General features: G+C 45.3%; 1 protein-coding gene across 1 annotated transcript in view; it reads right to left on the minus strand.

Moving 5' to 3' along the window:
* ZGRF1 (zinc finger GRF-type containing 1) overlaps positions 1 to 15,600 on the minus strand; it is a 554,924-nt gene that overhangs the window by 166,119 nt on the left and 373,205 nt on the right. The window contains exon 20 of the mRNA XM_069241594.1: positions 12,589 to 12,666. Coding sequence (XP_069097695.1) covers positions 12,589 to 12,666 — 78 coding nt within the window. The remainder of the gene's footprint in view (positions 1 to 12,588; positions 12,667 to 15,600) is intronic.

Raw genomic sequence — 15,600 nt, forward strand, 5'->3', positions numbered from 1 at the left:
AGACTAACCTTTCCCAAGAGAGTCTTCATTTTCTAAGTGGAAGAACCTGGAAAGGCCATCTGCATTGGCATGGGCAGGCCCAGGTTTGTGTTTCACTACAAAGTCCATTCCCTGTAGGGATATGGACCACCTCAACAGTTTAGGATTTTCTCCTTTCATTTGCATGAGCCATCTGAGAGGTCTGTGGTCAGTTTGAACTATGAAGTGAGTACCAAAAAGGTATGGTCTCAACTTCTTCAGGGACCAGACCACAGCAAAGGTCTCCCTCTCAATGGCACTCCAACGCTGCTCCCTGGGGAGTAACCTTCTGCTAATAGAAGCAACAGGCTGGTCAAGGCCATCATCCCTTGTCTGGGACAGGACTGCTCCTATCCCATGTTCAGATGCATCTGTCTGCACTATGAGCTGCTTAGAGTAATCTGGAGCTTTCAAAACGGGTGCTGTGCTCATTGCTTGCTTCAGGGTGTCAAAGGCCTTTTGACAGTCCAAGGTCCAGTTAACTTTCTTGGGCATTTTCTTGGAGGTAAGTTCTGTGAGGGGGGTGGGGGGCCGCTATAGATCCATTATACTCCATAAACCTCCTATAGTAATCAGTCAAGCGAAGGAATGCCCTGACTTGAGTCTGGGTTTTTGGAGCTACCCAGTCCAGATTAGTCTGGATCTTGGGTTGGAGTGGCTGAACTTGGCCTCCACCTACAAGGTGTCCCAAGTCCCAAGTAAACCACAGTACCCTGCCCTATCTGACATTTAGATGCCTTGATAGAGAGGCCTGCTGTTTGCAGGGCCTGCAAAACCTTCTTCAGGTGGACCAGGTGATCCTGCCAGTTGGAGCTAAAGACAGCAATATCATCAAGATAAGCTGCACTAAAGGACTCCAAGCCAGCAAGGACTTAATTCACCAACCTTTGGAAGGCGGCTGGGGCATTCTTTAAGCCAAAGGGCATCACAGTAAACTGGTAGTGCCCATCAGGTGTAGAGAATGCTGTTTTCTCTTTTGCTCCTGGTGCCATTCTTATTTTCAAGTACTCTGCTGTCAAGTCAAAGGTACTTAGGTATTTGGCAGCACCCAATTTGTCAATCAGCTCATCTGCCCTTGGAATGGGGTGAGCATCTGTCTTGGTGACAGAATTAAGCCCTCTGTAATCCACACAGAACCTCATCTCTCTCTTGCCATCTTTTGTGTGAGGTTTGGGGACCAAGACTACTGGGCTAGCCCAGGGACTATCAGAGTGCTCAGTCACTCCCAACTCCAGCATCTTGTGGACTTCCACTTTGATGCTTTCCTTAATCTGGTCAGACTGTCTGAATATTTTTTGTTTGACAGGCATGCTGTCTCCTGTGTCCACATCATGGGTACACAGGTGTGTCTGACCAGGGGTTAAGGAAAAGAGCTCAGCAAACTGCTGGAGGACTTGCCTGCAGTCAGCTTGCTGTTGGCCAGAGAGGGTGTCTGAGTAGATCACTCCATCTACTGTGCTATCCTTAGGGTCAGTGGAGAGGAGATCAGGGAGAGGTTCACGCTCAACTTCCTGGTCCACATCTGTAACCATCAACATGTTGACATCTGCCCTGTCATGGAAGAGTTTTAGGCGGTTAACATGGATCACCCTCTTGGGGGTCCTGCTAGTGCCTAGGTCCACCAGGTAGGTGACCTCACTCTTTTTCTCTAGCACTGGGTAAGGGCCACTCCATTTGTCCTGAAGTGCCCTGGGAGCCACAGGCTCCAGAACCCAGACTTTCTGCCCTGGCTGAAACTCAACTATAGCAGCCTTTTGGTCATACCACATCTTCTGGAGTTGTTGGCTGGCCTCAAGGTTTTTACTTGCCTTTTCCATGTACTCTGCCATCCTTGAACGTAGGCCTAGTACATAGTCCACTATATCTTGCTTAGGCTCATGGAGAGGTCTCTCCCAGCCTTCTTTCACAAGAGCTAGTGGTCCCCTAACAGGATGGCCAAACAGAAGTTCAAAGGGGGAAAACCATACTCCCTTCTGAGGCACCTCTCTGTAGGCGAAAATCAGGCATGGCAAGAGGACATCCCATCTCCTTTTGAGTTTATCAGGGAGCCCCATGATCATGCCCTTCAATGTCTTGTTAAATCTCTGAACAAGACCATTGGTTTGTGGATGGTATGGTGTGGTGAATTTGTATGTCACCCCACACTAATTCCACATGTGTTTTAGGTAAGCTGACATGAAGTTGGTACCTCTGTCAGAAACCACCTCCTTAGGAAATCCCACTCTGGTAAAAATACCAATGAGTGCTTTGGCTACTGCAGGGGCAGTAGTGGACCTAAGGGGAATTGCTTCAGGGTACCTAGTAGCATGATCCACTATTACTAGATATACTGGTTCCCTGAGGCTGTGTGTGGTTCAAGTGGACCCACTATATCCACTCCCACTCTTTCAAAGGGGACCCCCACCACTGGAAGTGGAATGAGGGGGCTTTTGGGTGGCAACCTGTCTTACCACTGGCTTGACAGGTGGCACAGGAGGCACAAAACTCCTTCACTTTCTGGGACATATTGGGCCAATAGAAATGGTTGACTAACCTCTCCCATGTCTTGGTTTGTCCCAAATGCCCAGCAAGGGGAATGTCATGGGCTAAGGTCAGAAGGAACTCCCTAAACTGAGGCACTACCACTCTCCTAGTGGTACCAGGTTTGGGATCTCTTGCCTCAGTGTAAAGGAGTCCATCTTCCCAATAGACCCTGTGTGTTCCACTGACATTTCCTTTCTCTTGGTCAGCAGCTTGCTGCCTTAGGCCTTCAAGAGAGGGACAAGTTCCTTGCCCCTTTCACAGCTGTTCCCTTGAGGGTCCCCCTGGGCCCAAGAGCTCAACCTGATAAGGTTCTAACTCTATAGGCTCAGTTCCCTCAGGGGATAGAACTTATTCCTGAGAAGAGAGGTCCTGTTTCTTTTTCTGTACTGAAGCTGGTTGCTCAGTCTTCTTTCATTTTTCTCTTGGAGGGTTGGGCCATTATTCCAGACTCTAACACCTCTTTTTCACCCTGAGCTCTGCACTGTGCCCTAGTCTTGACACACACCAGTTCAGGGATACCCAGCATGGCTGCATGGGGTTTGAGTTCTACCTCAGCCCATGCTGAAGACTCCAGATAATTTCCAAGCAGACATTCAACTGGTATAGCAGAAGAAACTACCACCTGTTTCAGGCCAGTGACCCCTCCCCATTCTAAAGTTACCATAGCCATGGGATGTACTTTTGTCTGATTGTCAGCATTGGTGACTGGATAAGTTTGTCCAGTCAGGTGTTGTCCTGGAGAAACCAGTTTGTCTGTCACCATAGTGACACTGGCACCTGTATCCCTCAGGGCCTCTACTCTAGTCCCATTAATAAAGAGCTGCTGCCTGTATTTTTGCATGTTAGGCGGCCAGGCAGCTGGTGTGGCTAAGTCCACCCCACCCTCAGAGACTAATGTAGCTTCAATGTGAACCCTGATTTGCTCTGGGCACACTGTTGATCCCACCTGGAGAATGGCTTTTCCAGTGCTAACTGGAGTAGTAGTTGAAGTGGAACCTTTCTTGGGACAGGCCTTGTCTCCAGTTTGGTGTCCATGCTGACTACAGTTGCAACACCAGGCCTTTTTGGGATCAAAGTTTTTACCCTTGTACCCAAATGAGGATTGTGAAGAGGCTTTGGACCCACCCTCCTGTGCAGGTTTTTTGGGCCCTGTAGAAGACTCTTTACTTTTTCCCTTGGATGTCTCAACACTCTTCTCCTGGGGAGGCTTTGTGACCCCTTTCTTTTGGTCACCCCCTGTGGAAGTCTTAGTCACCCTTGTCTTGACCCAGTGGTCTGCCTTCTTTCCCCATTCTTGGGGAGAAATTGGACCTAGGTCTACCAGATGCTGATGCAGTTTATCATTGAAACAATTACTTAAAAGGTGTTACTTCATAAACAAATTATACAGCCTTTCATAATCATTTACACCACTGCCATTAATCCAACCATCTAGTGTTTTGACTGAGAAGTCAACAAAATCAACCCAGGTCTGGCTCGAGGATTTTTGGCCCCCCCTGAACCTAATCCTGTACTCCTCAGTGGAGAATCCAAAGCCCTCAATCAGGGTAGCCTTCATGAGGTTATAGTATTCTGCATCTTTTCCAGAGAGTGTGAGTAGTCTATCCCTACATTTTCCAGTGAACATTTCCCAAAGGAGAGCACCCCAGTGAGATCTGTTTACTTTTCTGGTTGCACAAGCCCTCTCAAAAGCTGTGAACCATTTGGTGATGTCATCACCATCTTCATATTTTGTTACAATCCCTTTGGGGATTTTTAGCATGCCAGTATTCTCTCTGACCCTATTTAAGTTGCTGCCACCATTGATAGGAGCTAAACCCATCTCTTGTCTTTCCCGTTCTATGGCTAGGAGCTGTCTCTCCAAAGCCAATCTTTTGGCCATCCTGGCTAAAAGGAGGTCATCTTAATTGAGGCTGCCCTCAATACTTCCAGAGTTGTTGGACTCCCCTGTGGGAGAAGCAGCATCTCTGACTATCACTTGTGGAGTCAGGGTTTGAGGAACCCTGGTCTCCCTAACTAGGACAGGAGGGAGGAAATTATCCTCCTGGTCACTAGTTTCCCCCTCTGGAAGGTTGTCTTCAGAGGGGTGGTCTCTAGCAAACTCTGCCAAAAGCTCCTGGAGCTGTACTTTGGTAGGGTTTGATCAAGTTTATATATTTTTTATTTTACAGAGAGTCCTTAACTCTGACATCCTAAGATGCAGGTAAGGGGTGAGGTTGAGTTCCACCACCATCTCTTCTGTGCTAGACATTATTTCTCTAAAAGTTGGGATACTTTTTAATAATTTAAAACTATCTCTAGAACTTAATCCAAACTTTTACAAAACTTGTAAACTCTAAAAGAAATGCTAACAGGGATTTACACAAGGCCCTGGCAGGACTTTTAAAAATTTAGAAAAATAGCTCAAATTACAAAAATCAGTTTCTAATGACAATTTTTGGAATTTAGTCGGGTGATCAGGTATGGGCTGAGTAGTCCAGCAAATGCAAAGTCTTAGACCCCACCGCTGATCCACCAATGTAGGAAGTTGGCTCTGTATATACTATTTAAAAGTAAGAAATAGTGTGCACAGAGTCCAAGGGTTCTCCTTAGAGGTAAGATAGTGGTAAAAGTAGATAATTCTAATGCTCTATTTTGTGGTAGTGTGGTCGAGCAGTAGGCTTATCAGAGGGTAGAGTTAAGCATTTGTTGTACACACACAGGCAATAAATGAGGAACACACACTCAAGGACTTACTCCAGGCCAATGGGTTTTTATATTGAAAAATCTATTTTCTTAGTTTATTTTAAGAAATGGGGGGGACTGGCTAGACTGCTGGCTCACTGATCCACAAGGATGATGGATCCCACGTCCCTGGCCACATAGAGGCTGAGCACAGCATGCGCGGAGGCCGGTGGAAAACAGACATGGTTGGGACCCTCTTCTGTAACCACAAAAGGGGTGAAAAGCAGACTGAGGTGGGCAAGTGGCAGCAGCAAGGCCAAGGGACAAGGCAGTAGCCTGGGACTCCTTAAACCACTCGAGTGATGAGTCTGCTTTGTCCCCGAAGAGATGGGCGCCATCAAAAGGCATATCCATCAAAGTAGATTGGACATTCCCTGAAAAGCCAGATGCCCTTAACCAGGCATGTTGCCTGAAGGCCACCGTCGAAGCAACCGATCTGCACAGAGCGTCGGTCGTATCGAGCCCACATCTGATTGTTAACTTGGTTGCATCTCTCCTATCAGCAAAAGCCTAGGAGAGAATGGCCGGGCCTCCACCGGGACCAGTGGCAGCACTTGCGCAACTGTGTCCCATAAAGTATGAGTGTAGGAGCCCAAAAGTCATGCAGTGTTCACAGACCGAGATGCCAGAACGGAGGAAGAAAACAGCTTCTTACCAAGGTGGTCCAGCCTCTTTAATTTCCTATCCGGGGGAGTGGGAGGGAATGCACCATGGGACATTGAGGCTTGGATAACCAAGCTCTCGGGGGTAGGGTGTGGGTCAGGAAAGCCGGGTCATTAGGGGCAGGCCTATGCCGGTGAGCTATTATCCTATTAACAGGAGCCCCTGTGCTGAGTTTGGACCAGGTCCCCAGCAGGACATCCGTGAGGGCTTCGTTGAAAGGCAAAAGGGGTTCAGACGTGGAAACCCCAGGCTGAAGCACCTCAGTCAGGAGTCTGGTCCTGACAGCCACCAAAGGCAGCCTGAGGCCCAAGACCTCGGCTGCTCTCCGGCCCACCATGGAGTAAGACGCCCCCTCCTCCGTAGCAACAGTATGGGGAGAAAGCATACCAGCGTCAGGTGCGGTATCCAGACTGCTGGCTTAAGCCAGTTCCTGAGCACAGTCCATAGGGTCTTTAAGTTGGAATTCTAAAGGGTCCGACGACCCCTCCATACTCTCACTGAACTCTTACCCATAAGAATAAGGGTCAGGATCCAATCGAGGGACCAAGGTCCCCGCCGAAGTCGGAATCGACATTGAGCGATGCTACTCTTGACTTGCCAGAGTCGGTGATGAGTATAGGATGCTGCATGCTGGTCCAGGTGTCAGGAGCGTCAACGCCGGAACCATCGTCGGGAAAGGTCGCAATAGTACGACCAATGCGGGTTTGGATCCGGAAGCGGATCCCTGGGTGCCTCTCCGAGCAGAGGCCAAAGCCACACGTGCGGAGCTCGAATGGGACCCTTTTAACCCTGCGGGGCCCAAGGGCTCCGAGACAGGGCCGGACTGCCCAAAGATGAGGCACATGTCTCGTAAAATTTCTTTAATTTTGAAGGGGTGCCTCCAGAAAACTCGGGGAGGTGCAGATACGATCCAGGAATAGGCTCTGAAGATGGAGGCCTAGAACGAGGATGCTCCTTCCCCCACGTTGCTTCGTCTGACTGATGAAGTGAAGTCGAAGATCGCTTGTGCTTCTTCTACTTCTTCTACTTCTTCTAGAGCTTCTTCGACTTCTTCTTGTGCTTACCCGACTATCCTGCCAATTTCGAATGGGACAAGGAGGAGTGGTGATGGCTCTGCGATGGGTCTTGGGACCTTCCTCTCGACTGAGAGCGTTGCAGAGCTGCACGCTGGGCCGCAAGCAGCTTTAGGGACCACTCCCTCAAAGCCTTCAGGTTCATGGCCCGGCAGTCGTAGTGCGATTTCGGGCCGTGGTCGCGCTCCAACACCACAGACACACAAGGTGCAGATCCATCCCCGACATCATGCGGTACGGTCACAGGGCTTGAAGCTGGTCTTCCTTGATGACATCTTGATGCACCAGAAGTAAAAGAAACTTTTTATTAAAGTCAAAAGGCCATCCAAAAAGCAACTTTAAGGGTATCTGTCTCCGGATCTGCGCGTAGGCTGGCGTGGAAAGAACAGAGCTGACGTCAGCGCACTGCGGTGGTGCCTATATATGACCTGCGACATAATATCCGGTGACCACGATGCCAACAACTGACACAGAGTCAACCAATGCCACCTAACTGCGTGCAAGGGTACTGCTCGAAGAAAAATATCCAGATCCAGACTGACGCCTGGCGAAAATTCTAAGGCAAGGGATCTGCAACTAGAAGTCTCTCTATCAGATCCCATTTCCAAGTTTAATCTTCTTGAAAAACATGATGTTTACAATCACAATTTTACTTTTGCCTTTTCTGCGAATAAAATAAAGGAGACACCTATGTTAACAATTTGTAGCTGCGTGGATGAAAAAAGCAAACATAATACAATACAAATTATTGTATTGTGTGTTTATATTTCCTTGGAGCGAAGAACTGGCTCATACTATTAAGCAGTTTAATGTTCCTCTGAGGGAAATAGGATCAGAAAATAATTTTGGAAACAAAGATCAAAAAGGGGAGGTTCCGGCCAGGGTCCACTAAGCTTTAACAAGTGCCATCTTTAGGTCTCCCCCACTTCGAACAACGCTCATCTTCTGAAATTTCTATCAAACTCTTATGTTTTGAAATCCACCCAGAGCCTATGGATAGAGAAGACGGCACAGCTAAAAACTCTAACTGACTTGCAGTGATGTCTGATCGACCACAGGACAATTTAGTATGGCAATGTTCACAATCACACCCTCCTAAAAGTCAGAGGGACAAGCAAGCAGGTAGGCCTCCTTTTGGAAAAAGCAAACTGCAGCCTAAGCCCCACACTTCTACTACTGTTGCAGAACTCTTGACAGTTTGAGCATGGGGATTTTACTGCCGATATCTCAAGTTTCTTGATTCCACATAGACTCTGTGGTTTTCCTTCGCAATCTGATTCTTGTAGTTCTGTTTATTTCATTACAATTTAAGAAAATCAAGTAGCAGCGGTCAGATATTGTATTCATAGTAAGATAAGTTCACCAATGTTTTCCTTATTGGAAATATAAGCTTGCAAATGTATAGTTCTTCTAGTTACAATGCCATTACTAGAACAATATATTTACCCTACTGTAGTCCTTGGAGGTGCGTGTCAACCCGCACAACCCATTACTTCAGAAACACTATCTTTGTTAGGACAATATGTGACCAGTATTTTGAGACAGCTTACCCTGCCTTTGCTAAATAGCCCTACAAGAGGCTAATTATGAGCTTCCAACTGCTGACAGATCCATGTAAGGTATTCGGCAAGCTCTTACCACAGAACACATGCACATGAACAGAATCATGTAATCTAAACTGCTCCCAAAGTGATTGTGTGCCCCCATAATATATGCTCTGATGCCAGTGTTGCCTCTTAATTCCAGTGAAAACACTGACTGCTGATAGCACTGAACACACAGCATAGTTTTGAAAGCAACCTCCCCCCCAACCGCCATGGCCTGATTAGTTTCTCTCCATTTGGAGGTTGGGAGGATGTTGGTTGGGGTTCTGCCTCGTGGGCTCATTAAACTTCACATAATACCAGAAAGCTTGGAAGCAGGAATCTCATGAACTCTTTTACTATCTGCTGCCTTATCCCAATGGCCACTCTCTTCAAATGGCCAGAAGTTTTCAAGGGATGAGAGATATATGGTGTTTGTTGATTTTGTCAGTTATTCCAAGCTGCAGGTGATAAAGCTGCAAAGCTAGATTCCCATACTCACTATTATTATGCTCAATAAATATTCAGATTTAGCAGACTCGTGGTAATCACCAAACCCAAAACAAAAGTCACTGTTTGAAGGTGGGTGTGGCAGAAGAACAGGGAGTGAGCCCTACAATTACATCTTGTGTGGGACTGTCGTCCTAGAGGTAGACAGGTACATTTGTCCACAGGTACGTCATGTTTCTCAGAACACTGGTGTGATAAGAAATGGGTCTTCTGCACACATGCCTTTTACAGCAATTGGAGTTTGAGAATTGTTGGTCTATCATAATCAGAAACAAAGGTCAAACTACTGTAATCATATAAAAACATTACACTTTGAAAATGCAATGCTTATTATTGACAAACTCTGGAAAACAAACAAGTTACTAAGCTTCGGTAACACTGTTTCTGGTGGATACGCTATCTAACCTCACCTTTAGAATATTTTCTAGGTGCCAGACTGGATCCGGAGGTTTTCTTGTAAGTGCGCCTGCTAGGTGAAGCCGTGCAACATTGTGTTTAAGTCCCATCCCTTACTTGAATCTTTGTGCACCCTCAGACGAGGAGCGTTAACAGTTGTAGGTACAAGTGTTACGATATCTATCTTGGGACTTTTTTAGAAGGTGAAAACATAGCGACTCCACAGAACGGGGAGGTGGGAGTGAGCGATCTGTGGTTATGTAGAGTATCAACCAGCAAGAGCATTACCGAATATAAGTAACTTGTTCTGATGGATTCTTCTAACAGTAGATACTAGAATAGATACTAAAGCAGTATCTCCAAAGGAAGAGGGTCTGTGGATTAAACTCAGATCACGAATTCCTGCAGGACCAAACAGGTGAAATGTCCTTCCTGTTGGTCCTGGTTGTCAAGGCAGTGGTGCTTTGTGAACATGAATGTGACACATTGCAGCCTGGCATATGTCAAGGACATGCATTATGCGTGTCAACACAGTGGTAGCAAACTTAGCCCTGGTGGAATAGGCCTACGTCCCTCCAGAGGCTGATTCTTTGCCAGTGCAGAGCAGAAGTCAATGTAGAGGACTATCAACCTTGATGGAATCTGTTTCTGTACAGCCTTACCCTTCTTTGCCCCAGAGAACCAGTGGTCGAAGTGGGGGGATCTGAGGGGCACAACACACAAATACTTTTTTTAATTTCAGAAAAACTGCTTTTCTGTGAGAAGATAACCATCAAAAGTTGGTTAATTCCTAAAGTTGAAATGCTTTACGTGACATGTAATGCAGGGAGTCTCGTGTGCTGTGGGGAATGGGGCAGCTAAACAAGCCTTCTAGCCAGAATGCTCTCCTGAAAGAAATGACAATGTACAGAACTGGTAAATCTGCAAATGTAAAGGTACTTGCAAGCCGGTATTGGCTTTAATTGATGGAATCACTTGAAGCTTCCTGATGACACAGATTTATTATTTTGAGTGGTGTGGTAAGGGAGTTACCAGCTAAGCTCTGAAGTGTGTCTTTTAAAAGAAAGTGTAAAAAATGTGCACTAATGAATTAATAAAATCTATATTTTGGAAGCACTTTTTTATCCTAAACCTTTTTCACATTTTGTAGCAGCCTAATTATTCTGTGTGCAGGGCAAGTTTAAAATAATGACTTACATGTTCACAGTGCTTTTTTTCTCTAGTTACAGACACTGACCTCTGCAGTGCATTAACTAATAGAGATGTCATAATGTACAAAAGTACATTTCCCACTGATTAACATAATTTACATTTCATGTTCATTTAAGATGTGTGTTATTTTATATGTAGTTACCTTGAAAGTGAAGACCTAATATATATATATATTTTTTGCCATGCTTTTGACTTCACCCTCACTCACACCGCCAATGACCACCTGTTCCCATGCTTTTTTAATGCAGATCAACCACTGCAGAGAACCCCACAAAAAAAGGTGATCGTCCACCCAACGGTTCCTGGTACGATCAATGTAAAAGCTTAAAGCTCTTTTGGAGTTCAACTGATAGAGACTGCAATACACTTTTGAGGAGTGAGTCGGCCAAAGAACACTGGGAAAGTGATGGATTGCCCAAGTTCAAAGGAGACGCATCTTTCTGCAAGAACGCCGACCGAGTTCTCAGCAACAGCTAGTCTGGAAAAAAGGTGGTGTAGTGCAGGTGCACCAAGAGTGCTTGGAGCTCATTCATGCGACGAGCTGAAGTGATAACAATGAGGAACAGTCTTCAGGGTCAGAAGATATAACAGTAAGCTGTGCGCTAGCTCGAAGAATGAATACATGAGAAACGTTAACATTTAACCTGTGGCATCACAAACTGTTTGTAAGGGAACACGTATGTCAACCCTTAAATAAACCACAGCTCAACAGGTGATTTAAACAAGGATGGTTGTTCCAGTACCTGTAAAAAGGCACAGAGGGCCAACAAATAATCTTCAATAGTGCTCACTGCAAGTTAATCTGACTGAGGGCCCCTGTGGCTCTTGGGGCCCAAAAGGACACCACAGGAGCTGATAGAGTTCCAAAAATACACAGCATGGCCTCCTTAAAGACTTCTATTTTCTGCAGCACCGCCGATGACACAGGAAGTTCTGGGCACATTGAAATCAACTCCGGGATCTGTTCCACAAGCAGGAATTGGGAGGGAGCCCAACTGACATTGTGACGCCCTTGCACCTTCTCTTTAGACAGAGAGTGAAGGAATGGGGTTGAGTCCTGCTTTATTTTATTGTGTTTTCATTTGGACTTTGACTTACCAGAGGACTTCGACAGTGAACAGCCTCGGGAGCGAGAGCGGGTCCGCGCCCATGACTTGGAGTGGGACTTACACAAAGCCCTCAATTACCGCTTGTGTATTGCAGTACAACTTCACTTCTCAATCTCAGATCACCTTATGTTGCATGAGGACACACATCCCAAGTGACTTGGAATTGTGCCTAGACCAAACACCAAAGAGACACCTTGTGTTGGTCCGTGACTGACATCTGTTTTCTGCAGTCAGGGCATGGTTTGAAGACTATAGTTTTAGGAAGAGACAGTGCTCTCTTGCACACTGGATTTCGGTTTTGAGAGTCGTAAGAAGACTGATAAAAGTGGGATTGGAGTTCCTGATCCTGGATTGAACTGACAAAAGCACGTAGGGGTGGCGCTTGTATCTGGCTCCACTCTGTCACTTTAAGGAAAGAACGGAGTGAGCACTGAGCCATGAGATGTCACCACAAAGAAAACCTTTGCATCCAGTCTTGCGCCTGGGGAATAGTCTAAGGGTGACGAATCTGCTGTTAAAAGTACCCATCAGAAAATTATATTTTGTTTGCAAGCTGGCTACACTAGCCTACATATATTTAGAAGGATGCAAAGGGTGGTGCTTTTATTTAAAAAAAAAATGTTCCTCTAGGGCAACCGGCATGCAATATGCAGTTTCTTTATCTCGCGAAGTTACATCACTCACCTGGACAAATCAACAGGAGAGAGAACATACAATGATTCTTACTTCAACAACATACAAGGCTTATGTTAGTATAAATGATCGACACATGCTTACCTGTACGGTAATATGGGTTTAGCAATTTTCCGAACACTGCCGACTCTTATGAACTTGTCAAAGCCTAATTCAAGTAACCTGGAGAGAAGAAACATCATTAAGTACTGAGTGATCAACATCAGTTTACATAGGGAAAACAGGAGATTCTACATCAATAATTCACTGATAGCAAGAGAACATATGCAATAGTGTATCCGGTAATACGGACCTTCTCCAGGCTCAAGGTAGGCACTTGCAGGGGGGAATCATGGCGCGCTTACGTGAACATGATCAATGTTTACGTTCTACTGTAGACTACAGTGAATTTTTTCCCATTTGCTGTGCTTACCATGTCACTGGTAAACCATGGATTATTCCAATTTGAGAAGAGGGGTTGATTTCATATCACAATAACAATTAATGGGTTTTAAAAACATTCGGGCATATCACCCTAACCCTCATGTAAAGCCTATCTGTTTTACAAAGTTACACAGAAAACGCTCACATTTCACGTAAACAAATCTCAGGAGTGGTTTTTGCTTCTGCAAATGCCATCATTTCAGAAACACAAGAGACATACTTTTCCCCTCAGGCAATCTATTTGGCCCCACAATCTGCTACAGTCTTAGTTAATTCAGTATTTCAATGCTTATAGTCACGGGGAAGTGAACCGGAAAACAAAATGGTTTCAACTAGATGGAAAGATGATGAAACAGACACCAATAAAGATGGCTACAGAGCACGTGAAGCCGCCTGAATAATGTGATAGCAAAACACTGCGCGAGCTCTCCCACGCTACTAGCGCCTTGTCACTAGGGCCTGGTTTCATGAACATGAGCTGCGCTCTGCACGGCCTCCCATTAGCCTCTGTTTTGGTAACACTGCTCGGCATTCGCCGTTTATAAAACTGACAGACCCTGAAAGGAAGTTCTATGTAGACGCACTATTTCTCGAAGGCTCTATTTCCACAACACAGCATCTGTTTTCAACTGAAAATTCCTTTGTCTTCTACAAATGTTAAATAAAAATGTAACTCAGAATATGCCTCCTCCCTCTGGAGCAGCAAGTTGTGGAAAACACACTATACCAAAATTACAAAAAAGGGCAAGCGTGAGGAGTTATGCTTTTTTAAAAAAATAAAAGGCATGAATGGTCTATAGAAAACAACGTAAATCTCAAAGGTCAATGTTACTGTACGAGGCTCTACTTTTAAATCATACACCATGGGCATCACTACATCAGTTTATAGCACTGAACCAAACTTAAACCCTAGAAAGCAGCGTTTTAAAACACATTTTTTTTTTTAGAAACAAACACAAGTTATGAGAACACCACCGACTTCTGTCCAAAAACACTGCGTTACTTTTAGCAGCAATGCCGGTGTCCAAAGTCTATGGAAAGCAAATGTGCCCCTTTCACACTCTTAAACGAACACTTCCGAGCCCGCTCCAAATGCTCACAAACTCCCAGGAGCTCTTCTGGGGGACTTAGACTTCAGGTTCAAAGGGAAGAGACGCCTCTCCTCTATTCTTCAGGGTCGCTTTGCAGGAGGGTAAATATCTTTCTCTTGGCAATGACTAAAGTGTTAGGGACATATGCCGGGATAGCAGGGTGTAGATACCAATCCTGTCGATACCATAGCAACACCCCAGTGAGTAGCTGCTCAAGAAGGAACCTTTCTAAAAAGGGACCTTCACGCTGTTCCAGGGGCAGCTCCGGGATGGGAAGAAGCTAACCAGAATCAATGTGGAATCTAAGAGAACAACTGTTCAGGGGGAGGCAAACAACCTTCTAGACTAGAGGAACACGTCTGTGACTCTTGCTCTAAAATGTTTACCAATGAATTAGATTTTGAATTACTAGCAAATGGTCTCAGAGATGAATTTTCTCTGTTTTAAGGCTCAGCACACATACATGGGAAGTTATTTAGCAGCAGATGAACAATAGGCCAGAAAATCCAGTAAAAAAATGAGGGCTTTGGTTTTTTTAAATAAAAATCAACAACATCCCCTTCTTAGACTAGAAAGTCCTGCAAAGTAGTAGTTTATTGGCAGGGAAATGGTGTTTCCTCCATCAGGTTTCAGTTCTTTGGAGCACCTGACTCATGAATTGAAGTCTAATGTCATGACGGAAAGCCTTATGAGACTGCATCCCAGTTTGTACTTTAGCTGAGTACACAAGGAGGAATGTGCATAGTGGAAGCAAAACCATCAATGGCTGTATGCCAAAGTTTTCCTAATTTTGGATGGTAAATTTAAGTTTAGTGATTTGCTGAGCAAGGAAAAAGGGTCAGTATAGCAAGACCCTTTTTGGGAAGAGATTTTGAGTAATCCAGGTGGAGGAGCTGCAAATTAACAGTGTAGTAGGAAGTCAATCTTAGTGTGACCAGACAAAATTACAGGATTTATTACTAATAGTCCCATTTTAACTGAGAATGGTATTAAGGAGATTGCTCTTTAATGTGTGTGGGTAACGAATCTGCGTGAGCAGATCCATGTCTGAGAGCGAGGTATGGAAGTCAGCTGTCTCACCATGTGATGGAGCATCAAACCAAAGATGAAGTTTACTGGGACTGTAAGTGATGGAACCCTGACTGATAAGTTCCTTAACAATTTCAAGAAACTAATTTTAGAGGTGTTCACATTGGGGATTAGGGGGGAGGGAGTGCAACAGCAAAACCACCAGGCAAAAGTATAGCAAGGCAAGGTGCAGAGGAGCCTGCTGAGAGGTGTGGCCAAGGGTGTACATGGTCTTATCCTGAAGTCCAGCCCGTAGCAGTAAATGACAGGCGGCAACGCCACACAGGTGGTAATTGAACAGACTTGTCATACCGGCTGGTGCAAAGAAAGGAATGGATCTGGTACAACTCTAGTAAACATTACAATGCGGAGACCCAGAGAGTAAAATATTTTGGCATACAATTTTGACCCCTGGATATGAATTCCTGACATATCATACTCAAGCAGGTAAAGCCCAGAAATTAAAGCATAAAGCGAAGAGTTGCTTGCCTAACTACATTTTCCCTCAGGCACT

Source organism: Pleurodeles waltl, chromosome 1_2, assembly GCF_031143425.1.
Source record: "Pleurodeles waltl isolate 20211129_DDA chromosome 1_2, aPleWal1.hap1.20221129, whole genome shotgun sequence".
NCBI classification, from domain to species: domain Eukaryota; kingdom Metazoa; phylum Chordata; class Amphibia; order Caudata; family Salamandridae; genus Pleurodeles; species Pleurodeles waltl.